The 20,385-nt window shown below is 37.4% G+C and overlaps 1 protein-coding gene across 2 annotated transcripts in view; it reads left to right on the top strand.

The window, feature by feature from the left end:
• Window positions 1-20,385, top strand: part of LOC139739550 (gelsolin-like protein 2) — a 75,786-nt gene that overhangs the window by 37,431 nt on the left and 17,970 nt on the right. The window contains exon 2 of one of the 2 annotated variants that reach the window (XM_071650153.1): window positions 19,809-19,914. In XM_071650153.1, coding sequence (XP_071506254.1) covers window positions 19,843-19,914 — 72 coding nt within the window. In that variant the 5' untranslated portion in view covers window positions 19,809-19,842. Of the gene's footprint in view, window positions 1-19,790; window positions 19,915-20,385 lie in introns of those variants that run through there. The other variant, XM_071650154.1, reaches the window with a different exon arrangement.

The raw sequence follows: 20,385 nt of genomic DNA, 5'->3' as shown, positions 1-20,385 counted from the left end.
TAATTTTGTTGCCCTTCACACAGTGTGTGGGTTACCTCAGTATATGTTTCTTTGTTGTGTTGGCACCATTTCACCAACAAGTCATACATAATGCAAAGTATAAGTATATTGTATATGAATTTATGTCACTTCAGTCAGTAAAGTTGTATACATTTTTAGGCCCCATCATTTAATGCTAACTTATAAATTATTGATTTGTGTCAAGCATAGATCTGAAATTAAAAATGATAGGGAGCATGAGAGATACATTTATATGAAGTTGGTATTTGAAAATATTTCTGTTGCTCCCATAACCTGTAATATGATAATGGCCCTGTCGGTCTATACCACCTTTCCACAAGGTGCATAGAAATGCACACAGCAGGTTCCTCAAGTTGTAGCCTTGTTGGAATTAGCAACCATGGATAGTTTGCCCACTCTACCCTGATAACTGCATCGTATTACATACTGTACCTGCTCAGAGCATGCGTTGGCACTACAGGTCATCGTGCAGTGTACAAGTTACTTTCTGGTGTCATGCATGATGGTACCATTTACGTAACTGCTGGTCAAGAAAGTGCAGGTCAGCCATTAGGTAATCAGTGTTCACAGTCAGTCAATTAGCAAAATGGTCAATCAAGAACATCAATCAAGAAATCCACCTCTACAATCCATGCCTAGCAGCTTACAAAGATTGGATTTTCATACTGTGTATATCTAGACTGATGCTTCGTGTTTTTTTCTCCTGAGTAATTTAGTACATGGTAAGAATCTGAGAAGAAAACTGTCTCCCCTGCAATTGTTATGAAGATAATTTCTATTATTTAAAAAATGCTGATTCCTAACATGCAAATGTAGTCCCATATACATTTTGAATTGCTGAAAAATTATCATGTCAGAATCAAGAGTGTGCCCGAGGCTTTTAGTTAGAGTCTGGGGAAGCAACTTGAAAGACATACTGCACTTTTTAGCACATTCGTGAATTAATATATATCTCCAACTATATGAGTGCAGATGGTTCGGGGAGGGGGGGGGGGGAGGCTAGCCTTCAGACAAGCATGAACTGATGTAAAAAGTTGTCACATCTTGTTAGTAACACAGGGAGGCTAAAATTAGCATTATGCTGCATAATGGATATGTGTTTTGGTTTCCTGATTCAACTAGTCCAGAAAGTGTAGAAAATATCTCCCACTCAAGTGAATTTTTAGGACAGTTTAATAGTGGAGAAACCAGTTTATATTGAAGATGCTTTGTAAAAGATATTGACTTTAGGATAAAAGATGTTAAGTTATATCTTTTTATCATTTTGTTTATAAGTTCATGAGAATTATCATGTCCATGAGATATTTTGCAGAAGAAGAGAATGTATTAGTTCTGTGTGTGTTTTACAGTATTTGCATTACTAGTAGAAAAGCATGACAGTTCATCCACTATATCCTGCTGAGTTAATGTGCTATTTTAGCTTAATTTTCAAATGTGCCGGATCAAGGCTTTTAGCCCCGTAATTTTACAATTTGTGAATTTTTTTTATATCATGGATTTTCTTTTTTCATGATGACACTTATTATGAGTCAGGTTCATATACAAAAGCAGCTGGAAACAATGGTACATTGTTATGGTAATTGTTGTTTCCATGGTAGCAGTTGAAAAAAAGCTGAAAACCATAAGCTCAACTGTTGCTGTTATTACCATAGTAACTTATTACTGCTTTAAATAGTCATTTTAAATCTCTTTGTGAAATGGGGTCATGGTTTAATTTTCTTAATGATAACTTGGGCACGATGTGTAGGGGGGGGGGGGGTATTTTTGGAGATGAGGGGAGGGGTTATTGAAATAGTTTGAGGTATTTTGTTTTTGTTTGTATATTTGTTTGCCAATGGTGGATACGCATGGTTGTGAAGGATGCTTTTAATCAGCCAAAGAATGTGTATGGAGTAGATGTGTGGGCAGGGGAGGTCTGTAAACCAAAGATAAAGTATCCAATATTGGTGTGAGGGTGTCTCCCACGCACCACTAGGTCACCCAGGTGAGGACACTGACCCTATCTAGGGTCACAGGCAGGGGCGTGTAGGGGGTTTTATTCCACACCAGTGAGTGGATGCCTATATCATATCTTATCTGTGAAGCTTTGATGATGTTGTTGGAGAGAAGAGTGGTAATCAGTTGAAGGGATTGGTGGAAAGGGAGACACAGATAGATATTGTTTGTGTGCGACTGCAGTGCCCACTCATGTCCGATTACAATTACGGCCATTAGTTGCCAAGTGATGTACATAACATGTAGGTCAGGTTAGCTCAGCAATGTGGATGTTGATCACTGTGGGGTAATACAAATGACGCTGGGTTTTTTCCCCCCTCCTTTTTCAAATGTACTGGCGCAGTGCAGAGATTTATAGTTGCAACCGACTTGTTCATTCAATAAATGAGTAGTCGAAGATTATAACACTATTGATGAGAGAGGCGGGTATTATTCCCTTTGGTTTGACTCAACTTTTAAGGGGAATTCCAGACTAGTCATAGGTAATTCCAGACCAGTCAAAGGTAATTATGAAAAGAAATTATAATGAAATCTTACAAGCACAATAGTAAAATTTGATTAAAATAAGATAAAAATTAGGGAAGTTATAAAATTGTGATGTTTCATTCAATTCCATGAAACATTCTTGAACAGTTAATATGATTTAATAGACATTTTGGAGCTGGTGATATAACTTCACAATTTTCCATTGATCATGCTCAGAAAATTGACAAATTTTTTTTTCTATGAAACTGAAATATGATATTCCTCGCTGAATAACTTCAGAATAATGATCAGTCATATACTTTCGTATTTCTCAGGATTTGAGACTAGGGCATAATTTCATTGAACCAAAAACTGGAAATTTAGATTTTCTGTAAAAACTACTGTATAGTACGGCAAGTTGTGAGGAGATAACATCAAAACTCAGTCAGTAGCATTTGTATAACTTAAGCGAAACTTCAAAATGTCATAACTGCTCAATTTCTATCCGATTTTGATTAGATTTTGACTGTTTTGCTGATAATGTTTTACTCTTTTGTATCAGACTTACATGTAACAGGTGTGGATATTCCCTTTAAACCAAGAGGCGACATAAATATTCAAAATCATTCCTGATATTGCTGTAACTTTATGCTGCATTGAGGCTATCCACAGCAAGGTACAACATGTAGTTGTGATAAACATGGGAATTCAGTTTGCTGCAATAATTTCCTCTGGGCCATTTTTGTGATTTATGAGCATGAGAGTGTGGGAATTCCTAACAATGATTGTTTCATGTTGTATCTTGCACTAGGAATGTGCATGTTTATCTTAGCATACGGAAAGGGTTATGAGAGAGTCCATTCTTTGGTCATATTTTTCCAGTGTTTTCATATGCCTAGAGGTATTACTCACAAGTTGTATGCACTGCATGTGCAGTGAATACAGACCCAGACCTCAAACTTTGCACAGATGGCACGTGTTATATAGATGTGATATGTTTACACAGACCATACAGTTAGTGATCGTGCATGGTTGACTGTATTCAGTGCAAAAGAAAAAGAGACAGATATATATAGAGAGAGAAAGAGAGAGGAGAGAAGAGAAAGAAAGAAAGGAGAAGAGGAGGGAGTGTGAAGGGGGAGAGAGAGAAGGAGAGAGAGGGCATTGGTAACGCCCACTTTCAACAGCCTGCTGCAGTATTGTCCGCGAGCTGCACGACGCTGCCCTGAAAATAGGTTTTACATGTCTGCTAGCGCTACCACCTGTATGTTGCAGTGGCTGTGACACCCGTGTCTGAGTAATAAGCCAGTCCTTTTTACAACGACCAGCGAACTAGGACTGTGACTCAAAGGAGCTGCTGGCATTGTTTTGGCCGTGTTTCAAATTACGCTGTTTGGTTAAGTGGCAGTGTTGTTTGGTAGATGTGTACAGATCGACAAATGAAGAGATTTCCTCTGTACCTGAATGTGAGAGACCTATATTTCTAGGAGTGGATGTATCAGCATTCTACTGTGCCCACGGAACTAAGTGCAAAAAGGAGGAACATATATGATACATATTCAAGTGGCAAACTTCTGTCCCTGTTCAGATCTGTAGTGACTCTGTCTATCTGAGACGCCTTGCATTTTTTCCCTGTCTTTTGCACATGGTCAGTCAGCAGAGTCCAGAATCTCACTTCAGTCCATTTGGTCAGTGGTCAGTGGTTAGTCGCCAACAGATGCTTCGATTCTGACTGCCTCCTTCCTCTTTCGTGGAGCCGAATAAGTCAAAGCAATCTGTCGGTGGTGCTCTCATTAGCGCCTGCTAAACGGACGCATAGTGCCCCTTATCGAAAACACTCGGTCCCTGCTGGCTGTTTTGCTGTGTAAGTGGCCCGGTGCTAGATTCGTACCATGTGACAAATTACTCTGTCATCCTGCATTGCATACAAAGTCTTGATGCAGTTGTCAATCAAGAAATTACCATGTTTAAATGGAGTGAAATTTCATGAATTCTTTTTAATTATGATATTATGTTGTTAATGGCAAGAAGAGAAGACACAGAATGTATTAACACTACTGTAAGAATAATGTCAAATTGATTTTTAAATGCACCATACAGATGCATATTGACTACTAACAAAGATGCTTTCTTGAAGCAAAGTTCATATATACATTGGTGATAATGAGTGATAAAATTTGATCAATTATTTTGATCGTTGATTATACACAAGTGAAGAGGGCATATATTTTGATAGGAATATCTCAGGAATGATATCAAATGAGATTGTTAATATCCTCTACCATACCAAAGCATAGTAGCCAAAGTGATACTCTCTTAACCAAAATTATCATCATGAGAATGAGGAGAAAAGGTATCATTTATTTTGATTTTGTTACAACATGGGATAAAGATAATGCAAAAATGTATAAAAAGGTAATTGAATCATCTTTTTTCTTTTACCATGCACAAGGCAAACGAAAATTAAGGCAGTGTGAGCCAATACTTTAGACTTTTAATTTCAGCAAATCTTTGTTGACATACCGAAAGTAAGAGCAAGTAGATGCAGGCACAATCCAAAGTATTTGTGTGCATGTGTTTGTGTGTGTGTGTCTTTTGCACACCAAACATTTTGACCCAGCAGTTCATAGTGTACATGTATTTTATCAGCCTCTCGCAAATTATTAATACTTTTTGGAGTTTTCTTTTCTGTCATGTGTCCTCATAATTCCCGATAGTTTTTCAATTGAGAAAACAGCTTTCATATATCAGCAGAAATCATAAGTCAATCACTCTAACCACTTTTTCCCCCCCCATCATGCAATATTTGATGTCCTTCATAGAAGCAATGTCAATTCAACATCAGCCCATAGTATCTCTGCAGGGCTCAATACCTCAGGAATCTGCCTATATATATTTTAGCCAACCAGTTTAATAGAAAATACAATTTTGTATGTATTATAACCAAAAATATGCCAATGAGCTGATATAGTGTTCCATCTTAAAAACCTCAGCTGAGTTTGTTCTCTGCAACTATAAACTATCCCATGCCAATGACAACGGTATGAATCATACAATGTGATATCAGGCCACAGCGCTTCAAACGGGCTGCCATCTGGCATACGAGGGGAACTGGCCCTTGGACCAGAACGAGACGGGGCCAAAATTATCATAGAGACGTTGTCGAGTCATCGTTTGCGCGGTTACCATTGATTAATTTCTCAGCGGGCTGAACGGATGGTAATGATGCTGCAGGCGGGATGAGTATTCCAGATGTTGCGCCGCGAAATGAGCAACTACAGCCCAAAAAAAAGAAAAAAGAAAAAAAAGGGAAGAAAAAGGGGAGAAAATGCTGGCAAAAAGGGAGGTAAGATGAAGGGAAGGATATTGCAAGACAAAAGCCAATGGTCCATAACTTGCCTGCTGGGTCTCAAATCCTCGTACTGCCGAGGATGTCACAGTCAACCTGTCATGACAAACTTTCCGAGTCCTCCTCACTCAGCACGGCAAGTGGGCGCAATTTTCTTTCTCTTTTACTCAAAAAAGAGCGAGCAAAGTTAATTCAATTACACAGTCGGGTCACGTTTCTCGGTGACACAGACGTCTTCAGGTAAGGACAACATGCAAGTTTGTGGGAGAGGGATGTCGTGGATACGTATTAATCAAACCAGAATTTCTTCTTTAATTTCTTTTTTATTGGAGGAAAGGGGGAGGGGTGGGAATGCTGAAGAAATGAGAACTCACACTGATGATGGATCAGTTGTTAAAGGGATTTTCATATCAGATGTGACAGCTGTGTACCTTGTCACTGAATGGCAGCCCATCCAATATGACATTCACACATTGTCACATTCTGACATCACACACTGAAATAAAGTTGGTCCCACAATAAATGAGGATTTTTTTTTACAATATTCAGTGAAAAAAAGTGAAAGAATACATTGATTTGAAAACAAAATTATGAAGGTAACCATGTTGGAAAAATTGTGATAAGTCAAATGCAAGCAAGCAATCTTGATTTCCAAGATCTTCTACAGGAATTTCATGACTTTCCAGTATTATATCAATCAGGATTTATTTATAGTCACAATGATTTCAGATTTTATTCTCAAGAATGTCATGTTGGTACTGGTAGTCACTGCAAATAAGAAAATTTATGTGCTTGGGAGTTTCTGCCAATGTGTCTCATATTATTTCCTATCACTTGTTTGTAACTACATTTTCATATTTCTCATTGATTTTTGTCCACTGATTTTTCATTTTTTTGGGGTCATTTATAATCGGTTTGTGTAACTCATTTTAAAGGGATTTACAGGTATCTCTTGTTGATTTGAAATGCTGATGATTTGGGGGGGGGGAGAGATCGGTGGTCTTACAGATGATTACTATAGCAGTGGCGGATGCAGAGGGGGGCGCACCAGGTGCGCGCCCCCTCTTTACTTTTGGTTAAAAACAAAAGAAATAAAAAGAAAAAAATGGGGGGTGCGTGTGCCCCCCTTTTGATTTTGCAACGGTGCCTCCCCTTTATGGAATTCCTGGATCCGCCCCTGTATATAGGTAGGAAATATTGATGGTGGTTACAGTGGTCAAGTGTTGGGGATGGGGGTGATGGATAGTAGCTGAAGAATTAATCTAATAGTCTATTATCTAGTGGAAATAATTTACAACATCAGTTGTTGCCAGTATCGGTGTGGGTGGCTCTCAGGTGCTGTAAGTAATCCCATTAGTAGTAAGCTGCCTATGTCCGCGAGAAGTCAAGCTCCCCTCTAATCCTGTGAAAGGTCATAGCAATGCGCACTGCTGTTACAAATACAATTTATAGAATACAATACAATTGTATGTTTTTGTTTTAGTATTTGTGTAGAAGGAGTCTTTGAATTCATTAGTATAAATTGTGGGGACTCGGGTGGAGGAACAAAATGAAATGATATTTTACAGGTTGTGATGAACATAATGTAGTCATATGGTATTTTGATCTGTATTTGATAATAGAAAATATTCTGGAAAAACTGGAGGGCAGTTGTAATTGCGATGTTCATGTCATGCGTTCAGATCATTGCTATGAATTCCATTGCTCTGTACATGCTTGTGGGTTTTTTTCAGTAATTCAAAGGGGCAGGGCCTATTGGTTTCAATGTGTCCTTCTCAGTCACATCAGTATAACATCTATACCACCTTCCTGCCCTCATGTGTAAGATTCACAAAGATAGGAAATTAATGATTCCTGTGATGTCCCCTTGAGGTGCTGATCGGTCATGATGATCAAGTCTCTTTAGTTAGTTTCCAGCAGATTCACGCAATATCTAGTTTCAACAACACTGTGTAATACTCGCCGAGTACTGGTTTCCCACTTTGGCCAGATTGTAGGCCAATGTCAAACTCAGCCCACATTTGCATACCTCCAGCTTTTGTCATCACGACAATGGTATGGGTATCTGTGTCAAGGCCATGAGTGACAAAACCCAGAAGTATTCCTTTTGTGGGTGCCTGGAAAAATATACTGTTGCATGACAGATGTGAAAGGTATTTTGTTATTTAGTTCATTCCTTGTAGAGTCAGTAAAATGTCATTTTGGGTGTGAAATAACTTCAATTATCAAATTACATGCAGTGAGTTTGAAAGATGAGCATAGACACCTACTTTCTGTCTTTAGATTTTGCTCTTTATTTCAGTTGCTTCTGTTACTCCAGGTGAATGTTTACAACTTAGTCTTGTGAGATTCATTAATTGGTGAGGAGAGGTTAAGTCTCCTATCTAATACTTAGCTTTATAGTTTAGTTTTCAAGTGTTTTATATGATATTTGTAATTCAGCTCAATGGAGCTTTGTAATTTGGAGTAAATATCACAGAAACTTTATACTAAATGTAACACCATATGGCAATATTGGGCAGTTGGTGATATCCCCCCCCCCCCCCAAGAAAAAAAGCAAGAGAAAAAATGATACTTGAAAAAACATGTTTGAAAGATATTTGATTTGACACTGTGTCAAGATATAACAACTTGTGCATTGTTTCCGTAGTTGCATTATATTTTCTTGATCAAGCTTTGAATGCGTCCCATCCTCTGAACTTTTCTCTTGTGTACAGACATGCCTCAAGTGTGAGTCAAGCAAAAAAAAAAGTTCTCCATGATTTTTGCTGGTCTCCTTTCTCTGTGGAGGCAAATAGCCATCAGCACACACCCTTCCCAATGGTCCAGAGGCTATACATACCGTAGAATAATGTGTGGGATTAATGCAAATTGTTCAAAAAATTAAAGCAACAAGCAAAAATGAACAAACAAAAATCATCATCATTCCCAAAAGTGAAACCATCATTTTTAAGTGGTCTTATCATTTTTGAGACTGTGATCTCAAGAGGGCATTTTATTAAAGCAAGTTCTTTAGGATGATGCTTTAGCTACCACTAAGCTGTACCAGGGCTGTTGGAATCTGCAACCTCGACATGCTTCATATCCCAGGGTTTCTGACTTTGAGTGGAAATAGGCTCCATCGTTGGGCTCAAAATGATAATCTGAACTGGAGAATATCACGAAATTATTTTCTATGATATTGATGTAACATAAACCAAATGTAAACTTGTTTTTTCCTTTGAGAAAGGGGATCTCCATTTTATGTTCAAGTGCTGACTTTGATGAAACGAGTGATTTCAACCAAACGGCAGAGTGAAAGTTTCAGTACAATCAAAGACAAAAATGAAAAATATGGAATATTACAGTCTGGCAGTGGTGTTTCTCTTTATAAGGTAACTAGATGACATCCTGTGCACAAATGAGAAAATGAGGGCAGCGCTTGGATTACATTCATTTGTTAGATGCTGGTACAATAGCCAGTGCCCTTGGATTAGATAGAGATGCTGTAAATTGCAAGGGTCTGTAAAAACATGGCTGTATACCGTTTTTTAAAATGTGAAACATCACTCCATGTCTCGAATGACTTGATCGAAAGAATTTGGTCACAAAATCAGGACAGTGAAAGATTCATATTTGGACAAAAAACGAAATACTAGGTACACATTTACAAGAAGCAGAAGTATTAAGTTCTATCATATTATATGCAAATTAGATGAGATAATGAGATCATTAGCACATTTTTCTCATTGGTTTGTGAAGAAAACTTGAAATATATTTTCTGTCAACAATTTGGCAACTGCAGTCCCATTGCAGTTACTACTCTGCAAATAATTCTTTGTAATGGATGCAAACTTTGTTTCTATTTTTGCTTTCGATCAAAGCAAGTAGCGTTGTGTGTGTTTAGATTAGTAGAAGTCTTTGTGAGGTAATAATAAGTCTCACAATATCTAATGTTGTATATACAATTATTGTGACCATCGTTTTACTGTCATATAAAAAACATGAATAGTTTAAAATACCATTATATTTTTGTCACTTGTAGTGAAATTTTGACAGTGACATTTGCATGATTGCACTTTTACTTTCTCGTAGTCAACTTGAAGATGGGGTGGCACATCTCTTTAAGACTGAAAACCTGAAAGTGACCTTGCTAAATAGGAGCACTAGGGGGTTCGGAAGTGGGTTTAGTCTAAAACCTCGCGTCTCTCGTCTGCACAGGGCGATGCCTGTCTGCTCTGTTTCCTACAAGAAGCCGCTGATGTGGCGCTACTTCTCTCTGTCAGTCTAAAAGCACGAAGTTTCTTCTTTTTTTTAGGATCCAGTTTTGCATGGACTTTGACCACCTTTGGGACACACAATCTTTACTCCAGATAAGAAGAGAGGCACCTGAAGATGATAATGTGGGCTGATATGCAAAGGAACTGGGTGATTAGCCTCTGTAGATTGTCCTCAATAATTAACTAATCGGTGGGTATGGCTTGTCTCGAGAAATCCTAGACAGTATTGAACAAGCCATCAAAAAGATATTCTATGTAGCTTAAACACTACCTGGCGGAAAAGCATAGTTCATAGCTCAAAATAAACTTTTGTTCTCAGTTGCATGTATTACTGTACTCGTAGTTTAGCAACTGAAATTGATATTGTATTGTATCGTGTTGTTTGAATTGGAACTTTTTTTTTTTGCTCATAAGGTAAGAAGATACATAGAGTACAATCTTCTTGCATGCCTTCAAATTCCACCAAACTGAAATGTCACATAAACACATACATGCTGGAATACATGGGGTGCACACACACACAAGCACATTATTTTTTTTATTTCTTTTTACACATGCTATCATCTTCCTCTTGTTTCTTTTAATGCAATGCTTAAATAGTCCAGAGAAGACTAGAAGGTGAACTTCTGAGTTTATAGATGAAGCCATATGTATTGAGGAAAGAAATAATATCAGCTACAAATATCAAGCAATTCATACATTGTATGCACAATTAATGATTCAAATTTTGCACAGATGTATTCAGTTGAAAAAAAAAAACCAAACTACAATGTATATGAAAGATAAATGTGTCTCTTTCTACAGCCTTGTCTAAACAGCTATGTCAAGTCAGCATTGTTCTGTTACTGGTATGTAGCATATATTTTCACAGAGTAGGCCACCAGCATTTATGAAAAATACACTTGCCAATTTCGCATGCCAAATTGCCATCTTAGTGATAGTATGAAGCAGACGAATATGTGTCTAGAAAGATAGAGATGTATAGACTCATATTTTTACCTATATTCTTTGATCATCTGTTTGTACACAAAGCATGGTAGATATGCAGTAAACCTGAATGTGGGCTGACAGAATGTTACAGTTTGAATAGGCAAGAAATATATGGCATATTTTGGAGGTAAACACGATGGCCCAGCCCCATTTGCCATGATTGTACCTCTATTTAGGGTGTGGGGAGATTAGCACGTATATGGGGTACAATGATCATCGGTTGAGCAATTTTGAATGGAGCTACTGGTAAAGTAAATATTGCATTATATTTATCATCATAGTCTTGATATTGATATTTGTGAGATATTTTATTCCTTATAAAAGTGAGGGAGCTTTTGATATGAATAGTGCTCAGACTGTATTGCCATGCATTAATTCTTGGGCTTTTGCTGTAGCACAATTCCGCTTCCAATGTGCGACAGTATTCTTTGTAAAAAAAAAAAGGGTGTTGTATGAATTAGTTTTTCATCATAAGGTCAGACCATGACCTATCCTTGTGGGTCATATTTTGACTGCAGCACCATCACTGCCCATCATTAATGTCTACATATGGTGAATGAATCCAGATGTCCCATCGAATATCAATTTTATAACTGCATACAGAACACTGCTGGTTACCCAGTCCAGCCTCTTCATTTGCCATTCAGTTGCCATTTTGTCTTTCTGTGTGATGTCATAGCATATGTCAGTGAGTTGCCCCAGTATGATGATATTTATGTCAATTGTGTCCCCATATACTGGATTTCATGAGGGTTATAGGTCTATACAGATCACTGCTCAGGTGGGAGCTTATAAACTTCATTGTGCTTTGTTGGAATGTTTTGTTTGTTTTGTTTGTTTCTCTTTTTTTTTTTTTTTGGAGGGGGGCGGCAGGAGGAATGAAGATGTCAGTGAATTCATGTGGTTTATTTTAGCAACTCACAGTAATGGCTGTTATAAAGAAAAAGAAGGTGAAAAAAAGAAATGAATTGAAAAATGTCATGGGATGTATGTAAATGTCTTTGCTCTCTTGAACTATTGACTGTTGCAGTAATGGCTCATCTTCTGCAACAAGTGGTCGTTAAAGTTATCTAATGTGAGGCTAAATTGTTGTGTGATGCTTTTGAGGGGGTATTTCGGGCCCATAGGCCGTAGCCCATAGGCCGTGGCCCATAGGCCGTAGCAGTCCTTCTCCAGTGTACATTGGACACACAGAAGTTCACACACCAAGTTCTCATCTATAAAAGGAATTTATATGACTTTCCTATTCATGAGAATGCATACCCCACACTGAGGTTGTGCTAATTTTGATGCCATTTAAATTTTCCCTTCTTCTAAAGCATATTGCTAGAAACACCTGGTGCTTTTTAAGAATAGGGAAAAACAGGAAAAAGAAAAAATACAGTATGATTTTAAAAATTGTATGGTGTACAACTTCAGTCCATCATTATTCCTGAAAGAGTACTTCTTTGGCTTTTTCATCTTTTTTCCACCAAGATTCCTACAATACTTTTCAAAGTAGACTGTTACCTTATCAAGCCAGTAAGCTGAAAATCTAGCTGAACTGATGTTCAGATCCTATTTTAGTCACTCGACTGAGAGGGAAGTAACCTTTTCCAAAACAATCTGAAATCCTCCTACTTTATAAATACTTCTGGTTTCAGTCCTCCAATCTGTACCGCAGCAGCACGGCCGGGTGCTCGCACAGCCAGCCCACTTCCCCTTTCCAAGGCCCCCAGAATTCCCTTATAAGGTACCTGTTTGCGGCGCTCTGCCAAACATTTGCCATTTCCATGGCAACGTGATGCCCTCTGTTTGCCTGTTGCTGGTGTGAGTAAGAAAGTTGCACCCCTGAGGGCTTCCTTATCACCCCATTTATGATCCCCTACCTCCCCCTCTTAATTTCACAGCAAAAGGTCAGTGGCATGGGAGAAGGTTTTCTATGTTTCTAATTCTCTACTGTTTCAGTGATGGCTTTAACCAAGAGATGCCCCCTTCCCATAAGCCTTTACTAAGCTTATCTCAGTATGACATAACAGGCTTTCAAGTGTTCCTACTTTTCCTACTTTTTCCTACTTTTTTACTGCTTGTCCTACTTTTCCTACTTTTTTGCTCAAAATCCTACTTTTTCCTACTTTTTCCTACTTTTTTGGTGAAAAAACCCGCCAATAAAAAATGTGCAAGGCTACTTGAATAATTGATATTTAGAAATGATGAGTAGACTCTAGTTGCAGATTCTTACCGATGGGGAGAGCCTCTATCTTCAACATGAAAGAGGGACAACACAGTCCAATCAACCACAAGACTGCTGCCAGCCTCAGCTTTTGCTCCTGTGAAGATCTTTATGTGATTGATACCACTGATATTGCAGCCTAGGACTTGGAGCAGTGCTGAACCAGCTCTCATCATCGCTCAAAATTACCAGGTAAGCTTGCCATACACTTAAAAGTAGAATTTGACGTCAAATCAGATAAACAGGGAGAAATGTGTATTTAACAGATCCCACAAATTGTGAACAAGGAATGAGAACAACAGTAATTACTTAGCCATCTTGAAAGATAAAGACTAATAGGAGAGCTGAAACCTCTTTATGGACAATCTTAAAAGTTGATGGCTTTTTACATCTTAGAAGTATTGTTTAAGAGGTTGAATTGTATCACAGGTAAGACATACATTACCTCGAAGAACTTAGAAGTAAGCAGGGGATGGAGGAACTTCAAGGAAAACAAACACAAAAACAATATTTCACTATCGTTTAAAGATTGATTGAAGTTGAAACCATGAGACGTTGAAGTCCACTTCCTGAAGACACAGAACTATCAGGAATATGTAGAGAGAAAAGCCATCTGAAGCATACCTGAAAAAAACCCAAACAAGCAGGAAAGCTAATGAATGTTAATTCCACAAAGAAGAGCAAGTGTGTGAATGTTTTAAATTGAACCGCCAAGAACAGTTTGTTAAGTTTGGAGGAAGCAACTTGCAGAAAAATTAGAAGCCATGACGACTTTTTATTCCACAGATCTTGCAAATTTTAGTTAAGGCTGAACATCTTTTTATTATCCAGCTAGTTTGAACAAGATGCAAGAAAATAGTAGAACAGAAATCCCTTAATGAAAGTGATTAAAGTGTGATGTATCGTTTGAAGTGACACACCCAAAATATTGAACCATGTGAAAGAGTCTTGGTAAAATGTGAGACAAGGAAACTTCTTACAAAAAGTGAATGGATGGATGTGTAACATGTCAGTTGTGTCAACATACAAAGCTGTAAGTTGAAGGTGAAAACCAAAAGAACAGTGGAGAATATCAAAATTGAAAGGACACAAATACACTCTATTTAAGGGGGGATGAGAACTGCATGGTAAATATACAGATCATCTATTGTGTATTTGCTTAAATGACCAAAACAGTTTGTTAATTTTGGAATTTTCTGAGAAATCAGAGAAGCTGGCGAGGACTTAAATGATAATGACAGTCACTGTTTATTCCCCAGATTTTGTAAAGAGTAGTTTATAAAATTGACAAGCTGAAATACTGAGCCAGCAAAATATCTGGAGAATGAAAAGCAGAACCTCAACCTTGTAAAATTTCAAAGGCTGAAGGATATGATATTCTCAAAATTATATGAAGAAATTTGATTTCAAGAATATTGAATGAGCTTAAAAGTGCCTGGAATGATATTGCAAAATGGAGAAACTTCCTAAAAAGATCAAACAGCTGTATGAATATTCAACAAAAAGGGTCATGATGAGCTGAAAAGAAGTTGAATGTAAAAAATTATTAACTATCCGCGGTGAATTTGGCAGAAATTGCAAACAGTAAGAAATCATTGGAAAGTACAGAATGATAAGTTTCTACCATTCTTTCTAGATTAACAAATGTAAGTTCATTCAAGAATACATGGAATTTATCATCTACAGAACACCAAAGAAATGAAAACTGATTTATATTCGTTATCTACAGAAAATTATCAAAAATAGTCATGTTTGCTACCTATAAAGTCAGTAAGACTACAGACAATAAGAAACAAAAAGCAGATATGCATATATACTCCTCACTTTTATAAAGTGGAGTAATTTGGTTATATTTAGTCTTCTGTTACTCTACATGTGACAGTACTACATTTCCCTGATTGATACTGAAATGTAAAGTATTTGATTTTTTTTCTGTCTCTCTCTTTGGATGTTTCGTGTCCTATCGGTTAAAGTGTTTCAAATTGAGCTTGCCTTTAATATGCTTCCATCTATATCATATGATAATACCAAGATGATATCTCTGGAAATTCAGTGGTGGACACTGTGCCATGAACTCACAGTATTTGAGTGTGTAGATTTGTAGTGGGCCAGGATTGGCAAAATAGGGATGTTAATGCATTGGTAGGTATTAATTTCACTTTGTAAGGCCTCACTGTCATGAGACAATCCATTCTTCATGCATGTCTTGCCAGAAATTATGATAACACATGCTCTCAGAGACTAATACTGACTGCTACATATAAGTAGTTTAAATTCTCCTGTTATTTTAAAATGTTTGAACACATGTTACATGCTTACATGGATTTGAAATTGAAGGTCTCTTGGAAAGTTAATCTATTGCTTATCTCATGGTCATTCAGCTGGAACTTGAAAGCATAGTAGTCTTGAGCATTACTTGAATAGCTTTGTCAAACATCCTTATTTCCAGTCTTCTTCACACTTTGAAGTGAAACATATCTTTACAACTTTAAATGAATGGAGATAAAAGTGTCATCTTTTTTTTTAATTGATTTTGTCAAATATCCTTATCTCCACTCTTTTTCACATTTTGAAATGAAGCATATGTCTTCACAACTTCAAAACATTCAAATAACTGTAGATAAAAGATGCCATCTTTTAATTATGGAAGTATACAACATACCTTTGGCATTAGTGTATAACTTACACATCATGGAATGTTTATGACATATTTTGTGGCATGATAAGATTATGTGACCGTGCATCACAAAACCAACAATAAGTCTTACACACTGATTTTGTGTTAGGACTGAAAATAGGTGATATGGGCCAACCCAGCCAATCTCGAGTTTTTCATATTTTCTGAAAGAGCAAGTCTTCATCTATATTATACTAAAGTTTAGGATCATAAAACAAAAAGGAAATTGTGTTTTTAGCAATCTTTTTCTGGAACACTTTTTTGGTAGAATAGTGTGATTAGGTGTTTCTCATAGAGGCCTCTTTTCATTTCTTTAAAAAAAAAACTGTCCATACTCTTAACTTTCAACTGCAATAACTTTAGGAAGGATGATGCTACTGCTCTGAAAGTTGGCATTGATCATCTACAGAATGTGTTAATAAAGCATGCAAAGCTTAATCTGTTAATCTCTTCATTGTTGCTGCTCCATCGGTTAACATCCTGTTACTAAGTATTTGTTCCATTCATTGCAGAGCTAGCACTGCTTAATGAAGATTAAGCGCTTGAATAGACGCTATACTTCAGAGCCCCTTTACTCAGTTCACATTTTCCAGAGTGTGTGCTTCATTCCAATATTAGGATAGGTTAGGAGAGTCCATTTATATCGAGTTATACATCATTTTTAAGCTTAAAGTTTGCTCTTTTAGAATCTTCCCTTAACTAAAAATCCATGTCGAGCGACTTTTGTTGGTGTTGCTATGCAGGGTCACAATGGTAGGTGTTCATGTCAATCACAGAATGATGTCTTTTCTATGCAGATTCATATTGCCTGTACGATTGAACATGCATTTCTGTTTGTTTCCTGACATTGTTCTAAGGAATGTCTGCCTTTGTTGTATTTTTCAGGCTCTCCCAGGAGCAAAAGTGAGGCTGAGGCAGCAGGGTTGTGAGTACAAATTCAGATTTACATGTAACATCAAGGGTTCTGGTGAGTCTCGACGAAAACTACTCCAAATTGCCTGCACATGTCCTGATTTATTCCTACTTTTTTTCTCAAATGTCCTACTTTTTCCCTCTCATGTCCTACTTTTTTCCTACTTTCTTAGAGATTCTGTTCCTACTTTATTCCTACTTTTTTACATTATCCCGCTTGAAAGCCTGCATAATCACTGAATGTTATTCATATATACTGCCCTGGGAAGTAATCAAATATAGTCTTAGCCATCAATTCTATGAATGTCCTTATGCCTTTTGATGTTGCATTAACTCAAGGTGGATAGCATATTGGATTTGAGCTTTCGTGGCCCCCCCAAATGGACGCCTTCATTCATTGTATTGTTGAAGATTTTGAGGGAGAAACATTAACTTTATATACACTACAGTCGTTTGGTCATGGTGTGTTCTTATTTTGATTTGAAGGCTACTTTAGGTCAATTAAAAGATCTCTGAGTTTGTATTGATTTTTTTTTAATTGATGATGGACAGGACCACATACATATCTGTGGGTATCTCAGAAGAGCTGTAAAAGTTTGGATGGAGTACATGTATGTAGATACAAATGTATGTAAAAGTTTCATTTGCATGAGAGAATTCTTCTCAGTTCAGTATTACTTACAGTATCGTTGATTCAGAGGGAGGTTCACTACTGTGCAAATTGCTTGACAGGGAAAATAATCGGACGATTCAAAGGTTGCATATTTTAACCCGTTGAGAACGAGTCCCGAGTATACTCGGGCAAGTGTCTGTGGGAAATGTGTGTTATAGCACAATCAGCCCATCCTCAACAGGTCAACCAGCCTCTGCTCTCTGATGCAGAGGACCAGAATCAGGCTGCTTTGGTGAAACAGTCATGCAGAACGTTAAGGTTGATATATACTCTCTTCTCTCCCTCTCCTTCCCTCTATCTCTCCATCCAGCAGTCTATCAATATGCCACTGTATCACAGCCTTCTTTGATCCCTTATACTATCATTGTCAATAATGAATTTCTGCTCCAAGGCCTGCCTTGAATAGATCTGGAAAATCAATACAGCCAAAGGGATTCTTGATTAAAGGGAACCATCTGCCTCAAAATATTATCACTAACCTTCAAACAGGCTTGTGTGCTTATAGGCATTCAACTGCTAGCCGTGTACCAAACCCAAGCTGCAGCATTTTGTATGTTTGCGTGATATGTATGCATCAGTGGTTATTGTTTCAGTGAGGGTTGCCTCAGTTATTATTGAAGTATGTCATGGTACAAATTTTCTTGAGAAATATTGACTCAAACTTTTAAAACAAATGAATCATGGGTGTGTTGAAAAGCAGTGACCCCATGGGAGAGTAAGAATATCAAAAGTTGAAGATAATCTGTGAAATTGTACAAAAATGGCATTATTGCTAAAATGAATAAGTACTGTTGAATATTATATTCCATTGTTGCGTGTAAGAAGGCACTTGTGTAGCAGTGTTTAACTGTTTCAATATATCTTGTGAACACCTTTATGAAACTGTACAACCTGAATGTATCAAAGGTTTATTAGACATCTACAGAGTTTGTCGGCACTTTTCATAGAATCATTGGATGCAACTGTTATCTTTGCAAAGCACATATTTGCACACAGTATCAAAAAGTAGGTGTACAAAAAGTTACCTCACAGGCCTGTATATGTCACAAACGTCGCCTCTAGAGATATTTTCCCCACAAATTCAACCTTTATAGAACCTTGTTATGTTCATTTCCCCTCAAAATGTCACCTCGGTGCAGATCAAATATGACGTGTATTACAACTTAATTGCTATGAGCTAGAGAGAGAGAGGGGATAGTGGTAACCATGGCGATCTTCAGGAGTGTGGAGAAAAGATCTCGCTGCTTCTTGTACGTCACACTCCTCTTTCCTTTCCTGCGAGTGCGTACCGTTGAGCCTTGTATGAAAGATCAAATCTTCTAGGATGATCATGGCTGCCGATTTAGACGTAGCAGAAAAGTTGAAAGTCTTTAAAAAGCAAAATGAAAAAAAAAATCCCTGAATAAATTCTATTGTAAATGTGGATGAGGTGGCCCCCAGCATATCGGTCAATTTTATGTCTTATATTTATTCTTTGAATAGTTTGTAATTATTTTTTATTTTTTATTTTTTTTTTTGTTTCAATTTGTTGTCCCTTGATACTAGTAAGTCCCTGGTTTTCAAATCATATCAGGCATGCTGTTTCGGTGCACAGGAACCATTACATGCAGATACACATCCTGAAACCTCTCATTAGATTGCCCAATACTAAGGCCTGTAGAGTGTGCTTTTCGCAACACTCGGGGAAGTTGTTTGGTCTGTTTCCATGACAATCACAAAGTCATGGCAAACCTGCAGCGGTCACCCTTTGATCCTTGTTTCCCCCCAGCGTGATGCATGCAGTAGTACGCAGACCAAGACCAATGGGCGTGCACCAACCATCAAGTTACACACAAAAGTACAGGGCAACATGTATACCCGAAAAATGATGTCATTGTGAAATGTTTGCCGGAGAAACTCTTCAATGTTTACATCATCAAGAAAAAAAAATCATGTAATGTTTTTGTAGTTTGTAACCCGTTTGGTTTGTTGGTGAAAAGAAAAACAATATCTAAATGTTCAGAATGATGACATGTTTCTAAAAAAGCTTTAAAATTATAAAGAATATGTCAGGTAAAGGGCATTTTATGAGTACCATCTTTGCATTCTGTTTTTGATGATTAGTTGAAAATCTTGCCACAAGAAATTGTCAGTTACCAGTTACACTCACCCCTTGATCAATGCTCATATGATAACATTTTTTTTTCTGATTCTAGTGAAAAAATCCTCATCTAATTTGTTTATTTTTCCTCCATATGTTTATGTCTCTCCTGCAGAAGAGTTTTACAGTGTGTATAAGCCAGACTTAAGATGCAGAAAGCCAAGGAATACGACTGGCAGGATTCAAATCTCGCCCTCTTTGGATCCGACACAGAGAAACAGGTTAGTAGCCCTTCTGGCAAGCCTGTCCTGATTCTGTCTAATCCAAGTAAGGAGTGTCATAATCTTGCTTCCCAGAATTCTTGCTGCGATCATCATATGCAGTATACTCTGCTCCAGAAACCTGTGATTGTGTGTCAGATCTCAAATTTCATTTATATTGAATGCGAGTGGCAGAAAGTCAGTCACGTTGCTGCTAAGATGGCCAGTTATCTCCACTTCTGTTTAATGTCTGCAGCTGTTCCCTGCAGCGTCTTGGTAGCTCTCAGAAAAAGTAGCGACGACATTAATCAGGCTACCCTAGGTCAATTAGACCGTTCTAAAGATGATAATCACAGTGATGATGATGATGATGATGATGATAATGATGACAATGGTAGTGGTGGTGGTGATGGGGTTAATAATAATGATAATAACAATTCTACAGCACTTACTATTGACATTTCTAATTGCATTGATGCAGAGTAGAGAAGT

Source organism: Diadema antillarum, unplaced genomic scaffold (assembly GCF_040938485.1).
Source record: "Diadema antillarum isolate AM-2024a unplaced genomic scaffold, OU_Dant_1.0 seq00000807_RagTag, whole genome shotgun sequence".
In the NCBI taxonomy this organism is placed as follows: Eukaryota; Metazoa; Echinodermata; class Echinoidea; order Diadematoida; family Diadematidae; genus Diadema; species Diadema antillarum.
The sequence above is the reverse complement of the archived record's forward strand: the minus strand, read 5'-3'. Positions and strand labels throughout refer to the sequence as shown.